At 32.3% G+C, this 18,067-nt stretch overlaps 1 protein-coding gene and 1 pseudogene across 1 annotated transcript; both read left to right on the top strand.

The window, feature by feature from the left end:
• The first annotated feature begins 1,306 nt into the window (after window positions 1–1,306).
• On the top strand, window positions 1,307–3,804 carry LOC139857954 (alcohol dehydrogenase 1-like). Its single transcript, XM_071846800.1, has 8 exons — window positions 1,307–1,826; window positions 2,047–2,093; window positions 2,217–2,542; window positions 2,638–2,720; window positions 2,811–2,886; window positions 2,986–3,143; window positions 3,227–3,388; window positions 3,484–3,804. Exons 1-8 carry the CDS (start codon window positions 1,653–1,655, stop codon window positions 3,598–3,600), a joined length of 1,143 nt encoding a protein of 380 aa, XP_071702901.1. The 5' UTR covers window positions 1,307–1,652; the 3' UTR covers window positions 3,601–3,804.
• Window positions 3,805–4,190: 386 nt separating this feature from the next.
• Window positions 4,191–7,619, top strand: LOC139857674 (probable arabinosyltransferase ARAD1; annotated as a pseudogene).
• The last annotated feature ends 10,448 nt before the right edge of the window (window positions 7,620–18,067 follow it).

The following is an 18,067-nucleotide window of genomic DNA, read 5'->3' on the forward strand; positions in this document are numbered from 1 at the left end:
AGACTTTGCTTACCTTGTCAAAGATATTAAATCGTATCGAGAGTTTGGTTCAAAATTAGTCGAAATTTTCCGGGTCACTACATTAAAGGGCGCGAAAAAAAAAATTCGATCACTTATGTGTATCCTTGGTGGCATGCTCTGACCCCTCAGACGCTTCTAATGAGACGTCACCCGTGACGTTGAAGAGACGTTAGTCATGAATCTGACATAAAAAACAAATGCGTCAAATTTTTTTTAGCCAATCAAATTTACCATTAATTTTTATATATTATTAATTTATTTGTTTTATATTCAACAATTAATCATATAACTAGTCCGGACCGGCCCGCGCGATGCAGCGGGGGCTTTCGGCCGACGTATTCATATTTAACGCAGCTTTATTTACAGAAGGGTAAACGGGCCATCTGTTATGCGTCGTTGTTGGTGTCGTCGTCTTTAGTGTTTTTTAAAATATGTCCGGTTCGAACGTAGTTAGTTTCATTTTGTTGATAAAATTATTTCGAGCCTAATGGTGCTGGCGAAAAAATTTAACTCGCAGCGAGCAGCAAGATACGGGCTGTCGTTGTGTTTAGCCATTTTTTAAAAAGTGTTCGTTTCGAACGTAGTTAGTATCGTTTTGTTCATAAAATTATTCCGAGTCTGACGCTGTCGTCGAAAAAATTTAACTTGTGCCGAGCGGGAAGATACGGATTATCGTTGTGTTTAGCGTTTTTTTAGAAGTGTCCGTTTCGCGTATAGTTAGTCCCGTTGGGTTCATAAGATTTTTCCGAGTAGAACGGTGGTCTCTGGAAAATTTAACTTGCACCCAGCGAGAAGATAGGGTCCGTTATAAATTCGGGTGGAATTAGTTTCTTATATTTTAATTAAATTATATATTTACACTTTTTACCCCTTAAAATGTGTAAACTTGAGAACCGTTGTGAAAATATAGTCGAAGTTGAGGGAAACCTCAAAACTATAATAAAATATAACTAAAACTACAACATTTCACAACTCTTTTAGTATATAAGGTTAAAATTATAATTATAATAATTAATAATTATAATTAATAATTATTATTTATTATTATAAAGTAACAAAGGAAAAATCAACTAGATGGTGGTGGGTCCAGAATAATGATTTTCGATCAATACCGCCAACACATAATCTGGGAAGACTGGGAACTGATTTCTGTTTCTCAATTCACAGTATAGATTGCTTTGTCTGTAATGATTTTAGTCCCTATTTTGAAAAAAAAAAATATATATATATATATGAAAAAATATGTCATAACTTTCAACTTGTATATATCCTATTTATTGACATGTAATCTGATAAAATTAATTTATAATAGTGAAATATAAAGTATTCACCGAACAGTTTCTTGTTTTAGTAAAATCAGTGGGTTTAGAATTAACTAATAGTCAACCCCGGCCCTTGATTAAACCCGGCAAACAGAAACCTGGTGGCTGGCTGGTATCTTAATTCTGGTATAACATACATAATACATCTAGTAGATTATATTCAACCACTCCCTCTTATAAATATGAACATAAATAAATCATGTATTCAACATCAAATTACTCAAAACATATCAAACAACCAACAAACCCAATCAAACTCGTTTTCAAATTTTCTGTTTATCAAGTGATCAAGTAACAAGAAACTCAAAGATGTCTAGCACTATTGGACAGGTGATCCGATGCAAAGCTGCGGTGGCGTGGGAAGCCGCAAAGCCGCTAGTGATCGAAGAAGTTGAGGTGGCGCCACCTCAGAAAATGGAAGTCAGGATTAAGATTTTATTTACTTCACTCTGTCACACTGATGTTTACTTTTGGGAAGCCAAGGTACATATATATATAAATCTACTTGTTTCACCATTTTATATTTGGTTGATAAGTTGCATCAATTAATAGTTAATTGGATATAGTCACAATACCTCACTAATAAGTGGTCAGAATGACTCGGTTAGACGCATACATAGTAGGCTGAATAAGAGACTTTATCTGATTACCTGTTTAGTTAATCATTTTTATATTTAATATGTGTTTCCTATCTATTTTTCAGGGTCAGAATCCTGTATTTCCTAGGATTTTAGGACATGAGGCTGGAGGGTATGTTTTAATTTTTGTAGCATAATGAAATTGGTTTGTGTTATTATTATATTTGATTGATGATTGATTAATTAATATTAATATTAATATTAATATTAGTATTATTTGGATTTGAATATATAGAGTTGTGGAGAGTGTTGGGGAAGGAGTAACTGATCTTGAGGTAGGGGATCATGTCCTTCCTGTTTTTACTGGAGAATGTAAAGAATGTGCTCATTGTAAGTCTGAAGAGAGCAATATGTGTGATCTCTTAAGGATCAATACTGATAGGGGAGTCATGATTCATGATCAAAAATCTCGGTTTTCAATCAAAGGAAAACCGATTTTTCATTTTGTTGGTACGTCTACTTTTAGCGAGTATACAGTTGTTCATGTTGGATGCCTTGCTAAAATCAACCCTAAAGCACCTCTTGACAAAGTTTGTGTCCTCAGTTGTGGGATCTCCACAGGTACAAACCAAATGAATTTGTACTTTTTTTTTTTCATTTAACTTTTTGTTAATTGTTAATGTTATGTTGACAAAAAAATTATTTGTATATTATAGGCCTAGGCGCTACTTTGAATGTTGCAAAACCGAAAAAGGGTTCATCTGTGGCCATTTTTGGACTTGGAGCTGTAGGACTTGCTGTGAGTTTCTTAAATTTGTACTTTTTATTTATTACATTTGGGCATTTATATTTATGTTAATATAAACCTAATGAAATCAATTGTGATTAGGCTGCTGAAGGTGCAAGAATTGCTGGTGCTTCAAGGATTATTGGTGTTGATCTTAATGCCAACCGATTCGAACTAGGTAAGTTACAGAAGTAATGAAAAAATTTGGTTGTAAAAAGTTGTTTTTTTCATAAAAAAAAACTAAAGGGTCTTAAATAAACTACTTGGTTTTCAACAGCAAAGAAATTTGGTGTGACCGAGTTTGTGAACCCAAAAGACTACAAGAAACCGGTACAAGAAGTGATTGCAGAGATGACAAATGGAGGTGTTGACAGGAGTGTTGAATGCACTGGCCATGTTGATGCTATGATCTCTGCTTTCGAATGTGTTCATGATGTATGTGTGAATTTACTTTTTTATAATGCTCATTGGTGTTTTATCTTATTGACACTAACAAGATCAAAATTGAAAATGCATAGGGCTGGGGTGTTGCTGTGCTTGTTGGTGTACCACATAAAGATGCTGTTTTCAAGACTAGTCCTTTGAATTTGTTGAATGAAAGGACTCTCAAGGGTACCTTCTTTGGAAACTATAAACCTCGATCCGATATACCTTCGGTGGTCGAAAAGTACATGAATAAGGTAACTTATAACTTCACATAATCAACAATTTTCGCGATGGTATCTTATTATTGAGAAATTGCGTGGTGTTAATTTGGCTTATGGAATTGTTGTAGGAACTTGAGCTAGAGAAGTTCATAACACATGAAGTGCCATTTTCTGAGATCAATAAGGCCTTTGATTTGATGCTTAAAGGTGAAGGTCTTCGTTGCATCATTCATATGGATGAATAAATTGAAGCAGTGTGCAAGAGAGAAGCATGTTTCGTTGTTGAAGTTCTGTTATCCTTTGACGTTTTGAATACTTTGTTACATATCTCTTAATGTTATGTTTATAAGTTGTATTGTAGCGGGGCTTGAAATGCCTATGTACCCTTTCTAATGCTTATCTCTTAATGTTACATACCATTAAAGTTAATAAGAGTCTGTTTCGTATCATTACTACTGGTGTTATATGAACTACTTAACATACATTCTTCAAAATAATTCATTCATGGACGAATTTAAAAAAGTAGAGATCTTGACAACTAAACAAATGAAAAAGAACCCTCTTAAAACACTCCTACTACTTTTTATGTCATAAGTTTTCATTGTACTGCAGAACTATTTCCATGTGTTCCTTTTATTAATAAAAAAATCGGATAAACTGAATACATAACTGTCTTTTTTGCTAAGATTCAATTTTATTCCAACATGTATTTATTATTTTATGAGCTCAAAAAAACAAAAAACAAAAAACAGAAAACACCCTCTATAGCATTATTCTGATTTCTAACAGAGTAACATAAGTTTTTATACCGCAACTATTGAGTATTACCATTGAATACCCAAATTTGAGTTATACTCGTATGGTTCAAGTTTAACTCCAAAATAAAGCACAAATCAAAAGGCCCAAGAATAAACTACATTACTATTTTCCTCAAAACGACGTCGTAGACTCCTTCTTTCACCTCACTCTCCCACAGAGTCAGTCACAGTCGGTTGAACAAATGGGCAGCATCAAGAACAAACTATTCGTACATCCTACAGCAACACCTTGCACCCGCACACATAAGATAGGAGCCCTAGCTCTAATTGCAATCACCTTCTTCACCACCAGGCTCATTGACCAATCACTATCATCCACCGCCACTTCTATACACTTCACTCACCGACGTCAATAGATTCGAATCTGACGTCATAAGTTTCTCCGGAGACGACTGTTCTGTACGGTGGCCGATCCGTGGTTACGGCTCGTACGTATCTCTTAAGATTTATGTATACGATGAGAATGAAATTGATGGATTGAAACAGTTGCTGTACGGACGTGATGGTAAAATATCGCCGGAGTCATGTCTTAAAGGCCAATGGGGAACTCAGGTGACCTAGTTTTTGTAATCTGTATGTTATATGTAATTTAACTTTATCATCTTAATATTATTTGAAATTATCTTTTGGGACAACTAATTAATCTTCAGTTTTTGGGATATTTTCAGTTTTATGCGATATTATTCAGTTTATTGCGATATGTTTTCTTGTGATGTGTCAGATTTTTGTGCTTGTGCTTGTTTTATGGGATCATTTTTTGTTTTCTGTGTGATATACCTCTGTTAAGTGTATCTTTATGTTATTATATTTCTAAGGCTAATGCTAATTGAGATGAATATGAAATTGTAGGTTAAGATACACAGGCTTCTACTTAAGTCAAGGTATCGTACACACAAGAAAGCAGATGCAGATCTGTTCTTCGTACCGGCATATGCTAAATGTGTTCGGATGATGGGTGGTCTTAATGATAAAGAGATAAACCAAGCGTACGTGAAGGTATGGTGTTGGTGATCTTGTTCATGAAACTTATCTTTATAAACTGGAATTGGAGTAGCTAACACTGCACTCTTGCGTTCATGCTTTTAGGTATTAAGCCAAATGCCATATTTCAGGTTATCAGGTGGTCGCAACCACATTTTTGTGTTTCCAAGGTTCGTTCACTTACTGTGATAATCTGATTTCCAAGGCTGAAGAGTGTTTAGCAAAATATTAGAAGGATCTATGTTAGATGAACTTGCAGTAGATAGCAATGTAATTTCAAATACATTCTAAATTGGTCACCAAACATTTGAGAGCGTTTATCAAAACTAGTTTACTTTCTTAACTATGATATCTTTGGGTAACTGGCTAAGTAACCTATAGAGTACAAGTTGCAGATGAATGTATTGTAGCAGTTTTCGAAAGTTGGATGGTTTTATAAACTTGGTGCATCTTTTTATACAATTACTAACGATTACTACTATATGGTAGTGGCGCAGGGGCTCATTTATTCAAATCGTGGGCTACTTACATTAACCGATCAATAATCCTAACTCCTGAGGTTGGTGATCCCTCTTAAATGTACAACTTCATTAATGGAAGTTGGAAGTTGGCAGTTGGACAAATTTTCTTTCTGGTCTATTTTGTCCTATGTTTTAGATAATGTTAAGCTACATGTGGCAAGCTGGGCAGGTTGGTTAACAGGCCAAATGGGTTTGGGTTAAAACAGGCATTTTTAGTATGCGTTGGGATGGATCAGATTAATCTGCAAACCCTTCAGCGTCCATATATATATATATATATATATATATATATATATATATATATATATATATATATATATGTATATATATATATATATATATATATATATATATATATATAGGTAATTAATGTTACAGAAAAAAAAAAAAAAAATAACTAATCTGATCTTATAAATAAGAATGATTTAGGAGTTGTATGTACAACTCATTTGACCATTCAGCCCATATGACATGTTCCTCTTTTAGCTAAATATTTACTCATCATTTGGTTTGTTTGGGGTAAATCACTACCCAAAACGATCAGGTCATTAATGGATGGTTCTAAATTGACACCTCTAAATTATACATGACGGGTGCAGGGGGACCGGACAGATAAACGAGACACAAGTGCATTCAATACATGGAAAGATGTAATCATACCCGGGAACGTTGACGATGGTATGACGAGTAACGGGGTTAGGTTGGTCAAGCCTTTGGCATTATCAAAGAGGAAATACTTAGCAAACTACTTAGGTCGAGCACAAGGAAAGCTTGGGCGTCTTCAATTAATAGATCTTGCTAAACAATTCCCAGATAAGGTATGTTAGAAATTTAGTTTTCCATAACTTGATGCCATGCTTTAAATAAGTCAACCAACCATATATAACAACTGTGTTTGTTTTTTTATCGACGTACAGTTGGAATGTCCAGAGTTGAAGTTCAGTGGTCCCGAAAAATTAGGGAAGAGTGATTACTTTCAACACCTGCGCAACGCTAAGTTCTGTTTGGCTCCTCGTGGCGAGTCGTCTTGGACTCTTCGCTTTTACGAATCCTTTTTTGTTGTATCCTTTCTCTCTCTCTCTCTATGAATTTATATATGCATACACGTATGTATATACACATACATACATTATACATATACATAGACATATATACACACAGAGAAACACACACTGACACTCATATGGGAGTTCATTAAATTAATTAAAGATTGTTTGCGAAACAGGAGTGTGTTCCTGTGCTCTTATCAGATCATGCAGAGTTACCATTTCAAAATGTTGTAGATTACTCCCAGATATCAATTAAATGGCCATCTTCACGAACCACAACTCAACTTTTGGACTACTTGGAGTCCATTCCAGGTATGTTATTATTATCTTAATAATAATTCTAGGGTTTTTTTAATCTTTTTTTTCTGTTAACGAATATCATTTTCCCTGTTAAATGAAGTATACTGGTTTATGTATTGTTATCGAAAATACGAATGTTGTTCGTATGGGAATGGACTTGATTGATACCTTCTTTTTTGTCCCTTAACATGTTGAACTATGGTACTGAAAGGAAACACATAATGTTAATTTTAGTCTTTTTACTGCACTTAACAATTTAACATATCTAGTTACTATATGCCCAGATAAACATATCGAAGAGATGATAGCTCGTGGCAGAAAGGTGAGATGTTTATTCGTTTATGGTCCTGATTCGGAGCCCTGCTCTGCATTTAGTGGAATATTATGGGAACTGCAAAGGAAAACAAGGCGATTTCATCACTCGCCTGAAACATTTTGGCTGCATAATGGTTCCATTGTAAACAGAGACTTGGTAGAATTCAACGAGTGGACACCACCCATGCCTTTGCCTTAATTCGCAGACTTCACTCTTCATGGTATATTTTTGCTAACGGACGGAAATTATAGAATACAAGTCATATTGTGAATGCATTGTCCTTTGACCCGTATATGTTATACTCCGTATATGTTATACTCATGTCCTTTGACCCGAATCTATGACAGTAGATCACTTCCCATTGTTTAGTATTAATATCAGTTGTTTTGTTTGTTGTATCATATCATATTACTAAAAGGATAATGGTGGTTTTAATTTTTTTTTTTTTTTTTTTCAGTTTCTGTCCATTAGTTTGTTGGATGATAAATCTTCTTTGGGTGTGTTTGGTTGAAATTAGCTGAAGCTGGAACTTATTTAAAAGCGGAGCTGAAGCTTATTATTTTTTACAAGTGTTTGGTAAACTAGTTGGAGCTTATTTTACAGTTCATAAGCTCTAATTTTTATTATTTTTTAAGAGCTTATGATTTTCATAAGCTCTACTTTTTATGTCTACCAAACAAAGCTTATGACTTGAGGCTTATTAAAATCATAAGCTCAAGCTTTCAATAAGCTTCCATAAGTGCCAAACACACCCTTTAAATAGAAATGTAAAATGAATACCTACAAGCAAGACGCTCATTTGATCAGTGCATTTGGGCCAAAGGTAATTGGAGAGAATGTAGAAGGTAAAGTGATGAATAGCCAAGTTAAAGAATATTCTGGAAGAAAGTATTACCAATTCGAGTTAGAACCACCACACTGTTTGATCACAACAACCTGTTTGATCACAACAATTGCTGCTCGAAACCGTCTTTACTTGTTCACCATAATTGCAAACGGTAATATTTCCATCAGTCCACAATGTTTTGACTACGTTACTTACAAATGGGTCGACAAAAAGATAGCGAGTGAAATGGTCAAACTCCAAAGATGACTAAAAAAGAACTAGAGTTGGCTCTTTACAATTCAGTAACTAAAGTATATTTTGTGTATATATATCGATGCCCAAATTTGGTTCACATATTCGGTGCAAGGACAATATATGAGAGACGATATTCAAAGTGATTCAATAGTCATCAGAATAGTATTCTGTGGATTATAAATAAAACTAGTGAAATGGGCCCGCGCGATGCCGCGGGGCCTTTCGGGTTACGTATTCATAGTTAACGGAGCGTTATCGTATAGGTGTGTATATGTATTGAATATATCCGAGGTATTTAGCGTTTTTTTAGAAGTGTCCGTTTCACGTATAGTTAGTCCCGTTATGTTCGCAAGATTTTTTTGAGTTGAACGGTGGGTTCGAAAAAATTTAATGCGAGGCGAGCGGAAAGATATGTCCCATTAAAAATACGGGTGAAGTTTGATTAAGATTTTTAATTAAAATAATAAGTTTTATTTTATACCCTAATAGGGGGCCGAATTTAAAAAGTTTGAAATAGTGTGAGGGGTGTTTGGTTTTTTCCCCTCTTTTTCCAATGTTGTTGTTTTTACCCAAAATTGGGTGGGAATGGGGCCAAAACGACCAATTTTTTGGTCCCATTAGTATATAAAAAATAAAAATAAAAATAAATAAATAAATAAATAAATAAATAAATTTTTTGGTCCCCATAAGTATATATGGGTAATGGGTAATTATTGTTTTCCGTGGATTAAATATTGTTTAGGTCCTTTAGGATTAGTTTTGACAAAATACCTCAATTTTTTTATTGTTCTAACTAAAGACAATTTCAATCAACACGATTGAAAAGCAAACGTTCAAACAAGTGTACCACGAAGCTATTGCACTAGAAACTTATAATAGCACTCTTTTCTTTAAATAATCACTATAAACCACCAAGATGATGATTTATTTAAACACTCTGAATATATATGAAATGAATTAGGATTCGAATTAAGGGTAATAGCAGGAAGAAATCGATCAGATTGTAATAATGAAACACTAATCACATCTCATTCCTTGTATAGAGAATGAGATGGCCGTGATAGAGCCCTCCATTTTTCGGTACTCAACCAACCCATCTTCTTCACAAGAAACCTACCAGCACCCTTAACTATCTTCAATCTACAAGCAGACCCCCTCGTCTTTACTTTTATAACAAAACCTACACAGACTAGAAAACACTACAAATTATGCCAACACATTTTAAGAACAAAACTTAAGATTGTATTATATATATTCTAACAAGGTTGGTGGCTAAAACATCTTAAAAAGAAAATTGTACAAATATCATACAATAATTAATAATAATTAATAAGGGTGTTGATATTTGCACTTCTAATATTAATAAATTAGCTTTTAGCATAATTCAGCTTATCTAGTTTACTTCTGTAATTCTTTATAATCTCTTAAAAAGTAAAATGCAAGTTGTTAAGTCCAAGTCCTCTGCTGAAATTATTCAGATTAAAAACCTTTTGTTGGATTTTAATATAAAATTAAAATTACAAGTTTAACTAATTCCTGATGGAGCTCTGCTACACATATTTTTGCAAATCCTGTGCTTCATGAAAATACAAAACATTTTGAAATTGATTTTACATCTTGGATAGAAAAGATTAGATGGTATTATAAAGATTTTACATCTTGGATAGAAAAGATGTCCATCTCCCGAGATTTCTCAGTCAACGGGGTCAAACTTGATCAAACCCACAAGTTATCGGATTCTCGGTCATTTCTTGGATTTTCTCATCAAATCTACTAATTTCTCGGGTTTTCTCTCATTTTTTGGATTTTTGTTTTTTTGTAAAATCTCGTAAAAGTATATATAAATATACAAATATTTATAGATATATGATGTGTAAAATCTAGTATATAATTTATCTATGGAATATACCGGTTAAAAAGGTCTATTACACACTCACGGGCAGTGTACCCGACCGTGTATCAGTATAGATTTTAGGTAATTCCGATATCGATCCAAGGACAGTATCACGTAAATCTCAATTGTCAACTAAAAAAATTTAAACTAAAGTTAATCTAAGAAATTTGAAAGTACGAAATAGTTTGGTTTGTGGCTATTTAACGATTAGCCAAATCAAGGATAGATCAAAAGTAAACGACAATATTTTTGATTTTTAAGTTTATATAAATCAAATGCAGACTCAACGAAAAATAAAGATATATTTGAATTCAATAGATAAAGGAATGTTCGCCTAGATCTCCTATTCGCAGTGTCGGATGATTTGTTATGTAGCACTAGTTCTATTTATCAATACATGCAATTACAGAGTCTGTTTACCCATATTCTCTTTTAGCAAGCACGTCAAACTAGGATTTATTGGCTTAGGGTTCCCTCTCACCAAAGACATCTTTCGTTTGTGACTTAATAATTAACTAATTATGAGATTAAGATTCAATTAGTTACGCGTTCGCTCCACACAATTCACACATGTTTTGTTCAATCTATGTTACCCGGTTTACCCCTTTGGTCCAGTAAGCACCCAATTAGTTAAGACAAATCAATTGAAAATTAGTTCACTAAATTGAAACATGGTTCCCTTTGTTCAAAGAAGATCACTAATCAATCCTAGTAACAATAATCAAATCCCACAAGAATGGTTCTTAATCAAAACTCATAACTATCATGCACTAATCAAATAAAACATTAAAGTATCATCCAAACACATACGAATATTCAATCTAGACAAACATTTAGGACTTAGCAAACAATCATAGCTAAAAACAAAATCATAAATAAATATAGAAAATAATTCATTGTATTGACAAAGAAATCAACCTACATAGATAATCAATCGCGAGTGATGAACGGATCGAGGGTTGATTCCGGAATGATTAGAGTGGTTGGAAGATGATGAAAATCCTCCTTGTTGCTCCCAAAATCACCGTATGTGCTCCAGAAATCGGCTGAATGAAAGTTAGTGCATTAGGTTAAAAATCCGTGCCTTAAATAGGCTTCCAAAAATATGCTGGCCGAATCAAAGCTGCGTCGCGCCGCGCCTCCTTTGCAAATTCTGTAGTGACCAGAACTTTTCCATGATTATATATTAAATGAAAACTATATTTGCATGATTAAATGTTTCCAACATGTTAAGCAATCAAACTTGTTAAGACTTGATTATTTGAAATGAGTTTCATGTAGACAATTGACCACCCAAGTTGACCGGCGATTCACGAACGTTAAAACTTGTAAAAATTATATGATGATATATATATATGGATATATATATAATTAACATGATATTATGATAAGAAAGTATCTCACTAGGTATATTAACAATGAGTTATATACATAAAATGAGACTATTGAATTAAGAAAACTCGAAACGATAAATATAATGATTATCGTTATAACAACGTCTTACTAAATACATATGTATCATATTAAGATATTAATACACTATGTTTAACATCATGAAATGATAATTACATATATCATTAAGCGTATTAACAATGAACTACATGAGTAAGATGAGACTACTAACTTAAGGATTTCGAAACAATACATATATGTAACGATTATCGTTGTAATAGTATTTTATATATATATATATATATATATATATATATATATATATATATATATATATATATATATATATATATATGATATTAAGATATATTAATACACCATGTTAACATATTAACATAACAATTTAACATCTCATTTAAGTGTAATAACAATGGATCAATTACATTTAACAAGATCGTTAACTTAAAGGTTCCGAAACAACACTTACATATAACGACTAACGATGACTTAACGACTCAGTTAAATGTATATACATATAGTGTATTAAGATGTATTAATACACTTTTAGAAGACTTCATGACATATATCAAAGTACTTCTACTTAACAAAAATGCTTACAATTACATCTTCATTCATTTTCATCAACAATTCTACTCGTATGCACCCGTATTCGTACTCGTACAATACACAGGTTCTAAGATGTATATACTATTGGTATATACACTCAATCATCAGCTCCTTAGCAGCCCATGTGAGTCATTAAACATGTGAAAACTATCATTTGGCAACTAGCATGAAATATCTCAAAAAATTACAAAAAATATTATAAATCATTCATGAATTATTTAGATGAAAACAAACTTACACATCCTTTATATCTAATCCATATACAAACGACCAAAAACACCTACAAACACTTTCATTCTTCAATTTTCTTCATCTAATTGATCTCTCTCAAGTTCTATCTTCAAGTTCTAAGTGCTCTTCATAAATTCTATAAGTTCTAGTTTCATAAAATCAAGAATACTATCAAGTTTGCAAGATTACTTCCAAGCTTTCTAATTCAATCCAATTAATCATCTAAGCTCAAGAAATCTTTCTTATTAATAGTAAGATATATTTCTAATACAAGGTAATACTCATATTCAAACTTTGATTCAATTTCTATAACTATAACTATCTTATTTCGAGTGAAAAATCTTACTTGAATTTGTTTTCGTGTCATGATTCTACTTCAAGAACTTTCAAGCCATCCAAGAATCCTTTGAAGCTAGATCAATTTTTGTTACTTCCAGTAGGTTTACCTACTAAACTTTAGGTAGTAATGATGTTCATAACATCATTCGATTCATATATATATAACTATCTTATTCGAAGATTTAAACTTGTAATCACTAGAACATAGTTTAGTTAATTCTAAACTTGTTCGCAAATAAAGTTAATCCTTCTAACTTGACTTTTAAAATCAAATAAACACATGTTCTATATCTATATGATATGCTAACTTAATGATTTAAAACCTGAAAACACGAAAAACACCGTAAAATCGGACATACGCCGTTGTAGTAACACCGCGGGCTGTTTTGGGTTTGATAACTAAAAACTATGATTAACTTTGATTTAAAAGTTGTTCTTCTGGGAAAATGATTTTTCATATGAACATGAAACTATATCCAAAAATCATGGTTAAACTCAAAGTGGAAGTATGTTTTTCAAAATGGTCATCAAGATGTCGTTCTTTCGACGGAAATGACTACCTCTTTAAAAAATGACTTGTAACCTGTATTTTTGACTATAAACTTATACTTTTTCTGTTTATATTCATAAACTTAAGTTCAATATGAAACCATAGCAACTTGAATCACTCAAAACGGATTTGAAACGAAGAAATGACGGGTAAAACAAAATTGGATAAATTTGCTAGTTTTAGCTACGAAAATTTTGTAACAAATCTAGACTAAACATATCCTAACTAATTTATATTGTATTATATATATTATGAAATCTTGGGATACCATAGACACGTATACAATATTTTGACATATCATATCGATCCATCTATATATATATTTCGGAACAACCATAGACACTCTATATGCAGTAATGTTTGAGTTAGCTATACAGGGTTGAGGTTGATTCCAAAATAATATATATACTTTGAGTTGTGATCGAGTCTGAGACTTGTAGACACTGGGTCGTGGATTGATTCGAGATAATATATATTGCTTTATTTCTGTACATATAACTGTGGACAACTAGTTGTAGGTTACTAACGAGGACTGCTGACTTAACAAACTCAAATCATTAAAACGTAATAAAAATGTTGTAAATATATTTTGAACATACTTTGATATATATGTACATATTTGTTATAGGTTCGTGAATTGACCAGTGGCCAAGTCTTACTTCCCGACGAAGTAAAAATATGTGAAAGTGAGTTATAGTCCCACTTTGAAAATCTGATATTTTTGGGATGAGAATACATGCAGTTTTATAAATGTTTTACGAAATAGACACAAGTAATCGAAACTACATTCTATGGTTGAATTATTAATGAAATGACCTGTCCTAATCCATCTGGACGAAGTCACCAACAACTGGTTCCATTACGATGATCGACTCCAAATACTGTCTTTAAAATGAGCAAATGCACAGCGGAATATTTCTTTCATACCCGAGAATAAACATGCTTTCAAGTGTCAACCAAAAGGTTGGTGAGTTCATAAGTTTATCATAAAACAATAAAATTCATCATTTTGATAGACCACAAGATTTAAATCCGTCATTGTACAAATGGGCACGAATCCTATACCCACCTGTAATGTACATGCTATATCTTTTAAATACAGTACACTTTTTTCGTGTACGAAATCATCTTTCATAAATCTTAGTAACCGTACACATATCTCGTGCACAAAAATAACATACACATAACCTGTGTATAAAAATCATTCTCTCGATACATAACATTCATATCAATTGGTGGCAATTATCATGTCCACATAATTCAATGGTGGCAATTATCATGTCCACATAATTCAATGGTGGCAATTATCATGTCCACATAATTCAATGGTGGCAATTATCATGTCCACATAATTCAATAATAATCCGCAGAACTTCTGTCTGCATAATAATTCATTCGAGGAAGGTTTTGCTTGTGTCTATCTCGTCAAACATTTATAAAATGCATTTCGTGTATTCGCATTTCAAAATATATTTCAAAAGCATTTAATAAAGCAGTTGTAAAAACAGCGCATGTATTCTCAGTCCCAAAAATGTAAAGAGTAAAAGGGAATCAAATGAACTCACGCATATAAATATTGTAAAACAGTTAATAAAGCATTTAATAAAACAGTTGTAAAAACAGCGCATGTATTCTCAGTCCCAAAAATGTAAAGAGTAAAAGGGAGCAAATGAAACTCACCCTACCATATTTTGTAGTAAAAATATTCATACGACGAAACTAAATAATGCAGGGTTGGCCTCGGATTCACGAACCTATATCATGTATATATATATATATATTAACACATATAATTGTAATCAAATAAGTTTATATATTAATATTAGTAATATACTTTATATTTTCATTTTCTATCTTGTTAATAAATAATTAATATATATTTTTAACTTAAATAAGTTCTTTAATTTTAATATATCCAATAGTTATTAAACTGTTTTAATTAACTAATTTAAGGATAATTGATTTATATAATAAATATAATACATATAACTTAATATTTATTTGGTAAAAAAATAATAATAATACTAATAATAATAATAATGTAACAATAATGCTGATAATACAAATTGTAGTAATAATAATAATTAATCTTAACAATAATAACAATAATAAATAATAAAATAGTAATAATAATGAAAATACTACCTTTGAAGTATCAAGCTTTAAAAAGAAAATAAACTGCCTGAGCCCGGATTCGAACCCGCGACCTCTCATTTCACAAACTCCCACCAAACCAATGGACTACTTGTTACAATCTTGAAATATCTCGCAAGTTTTATAATTTAACATATGTCAACCCGTTTGTTTTTCTTATTAAGCCTAAAACCCAAATTTACACAAGCCCAATTATCCATTTATGGCCCAATAGTAAAAAGTTCATAATGCAAATCTATTAATAAAAGGATCCAACAACAATTTCGGCCCAACACTTCCCATTTGGTTATTTCGATTAAACAGCCCAACAACTTTTGTGTCCAGGTTTAGGGGAATAATTAGGTCGACAAAGAATAAAAATGGTGGGGTTCGTACGTCTGCTAAAGGAACACAACATATCATCACCATGTATCATCATTCCATATCCTCTAGCCATCTTTATTCGATATCATCTCCTCATCATCAATCGATCATCCTTACAGAACCCTTATTAACATAATTATCATTGTTATATCATCGAACCCATCATCATCAAAACATCATCATACACCCGTCATCATCATTATTGTTCCAGAATAGAAACAGAAACGTACAGCAGTAGTGGCTGCTTTAAACGCAGCACAACAGAAGGGTGTTTGGGGTTTGAATAGAAACAGAAAGAAACAACGTGGCAACAACAGTTTGTAATAGTTTAAAGGGGTGGCGATTGTGAGTTTTGAGTGGTGGTTTTGGGGTTCACGAAGAAGGATAGGAGAAAGAGAGAGAGTAGGGTGGCGAATGGGCTGCACTTCTGCAGTCACTATTTCGATGGTGGTGATGGTGGCTTCGCTTTTTAAACAGAGACATAAAGAATTGGACACTACCAATAGTGATCGGTTATATCAATAGTTGCAGGTGTCCTGGGTCTTGTTCGAGTAGTAGTAAACAGGAAGTAGCAGCTCATAAGGTTTTGGTGTGGTTTGTACCGGAAACAAAATAGGAATACAAAGGTGTGTTGGTAAACAGAAACATGTAACTACGAATATGGTGAGGGTTTCCTGGGTTTTGATGATGATGGTTTTCTTGTTTAAACAGGAACAATATAAGTGAGCTGCAGTGGTATTTAATTATGGTGATTATGGATTCAATATGGTGGTTGTGGTGATGGTAACCCTATGGTAATGGCAGCGGTGATGGGTTCAAAGTAGTCGATGGTTGCGAGGAAAAGGGTGATTGAAGGTGGTCATGTTGATGGCGGTCTTCAAACAAAACATAAAATGAAAGAAGCAATATTACCGATGATATATGGTGGTTGTTCAAGGGTTGAGAGGGTTGTGAGTCGACCAAGAGAAGAAGAAAAATAGGAGTAAAAAAACATAGAGTGATTGATAAATGGTTTGCTTTTGGTATTCTATGGTGTTAACCGATGGTGGTTGAACAGGAATAAAGAAAACGTAGCAGCATGTTTTACGGTTTAATGGGTGATAAAGGTGTTGATAGGTGTTAGTGTGGTGATCGGCATGTGATGACGGGTGTTTGCAAACGGAAATAGGTAACAAGGGTTGTGTTTTGCATTCGGTGGTGGTGATTTACGATTGATATACATGAGGTGTATGGGTTGGTTTAATGGTGTATCATATGCACTTGTATATGTATATATATATATCATTTTTTATGAAAGAGTTAGACAAACACAATACTTGAATGTTTTACCTACTCTTGCCACTAAGCCATTTTATTATTGTAAAGGAAATTAGCTGGAGGCAAGTTTGATAGATTGATAGCTATATGTAACCATTCTCAATGTTATAATAATCATAAATATGGAGAAAGAGTACGGATATATATAATTAGTTATGGATATAATATTGTATAATATGGATATGAATATAATAATATCAAAGTTGTTAAGAACGTGGAAAATGAACCCAACTTCATAATTAAGTTACCGACAGTTTTTACGGGAAGATTTCGTACTCCGTTGCTAATCAGTGGCGAATAAAAAGTGTTCAGAAAAATCTCATATTTTAATCTAGCTATATTTATTTATTTTGGTTATTATGGTATAAGATTCGAGCATTAACTATTAAATAAAAATTACATCAACTGTCCCTCTCATTTATGGGTAAAATATAAAAAGTGTTAAAATTAAATACTTAGGTCCTAAATATATTTTTAATAAGCCTATAACTTATATAACTCATTTTCGGATCCCCGTTTATTTTAAAATTACATAAGTTTGAAATTTAACTTGCTTATATGACCATCCAGTGATGAACGAGTGCTACTATCATTTACTAAATGAATTCGAAATCAAATACATATATTCAATACACTTTATATATATATATATATATATATATATATATATATATATATATATATATATATATATATATATATATATATATATATATATATATATACATGTATAGATTTATTTTAATAATAAATTTTATTATATCTTATTTTATTTTATT

This window comes from Rutidosis leptorrhynchoides, chromosome 7 (genome assembly GCF_046630445.1).
Source record: "Rutidosis leptorrhynchoides isolate AG116_Rl617_1_P2 chromosome 7, CSIRO_AGI_Rlap_v1, whole genome shotgun sequence".
NCBI lineage: Eukaryota > Viridiplantae > Streptophyta > Magnoliopsida > Asterales > Asteraceae > Rutidosis > Rutidosis leptorrhynchoides.

Coding starts and splice junctions, on each gene's coding strand:
- LOC139857954 (XM_071846800.1), top strand. CDS start 1,653: ATGTCTAGCACTATTGGACAGGTGATCCGATGCAAAGCTGCGGTGGCG. Junction 1,827..2,046: donor TTTACTTTTGGGAAGCCAAG/GTACATATATAT, acceptor TCTATTTTTCAG/GGTCAGAATCCTGTATTTCC. Junction 2,721..2,810: donor TTGGAGCTGTAGGACTTGCT/GTGAGTTTCTTA, acceptor AATTGTGATTAG/GCTGCTGAAGGTGCAAGAAT.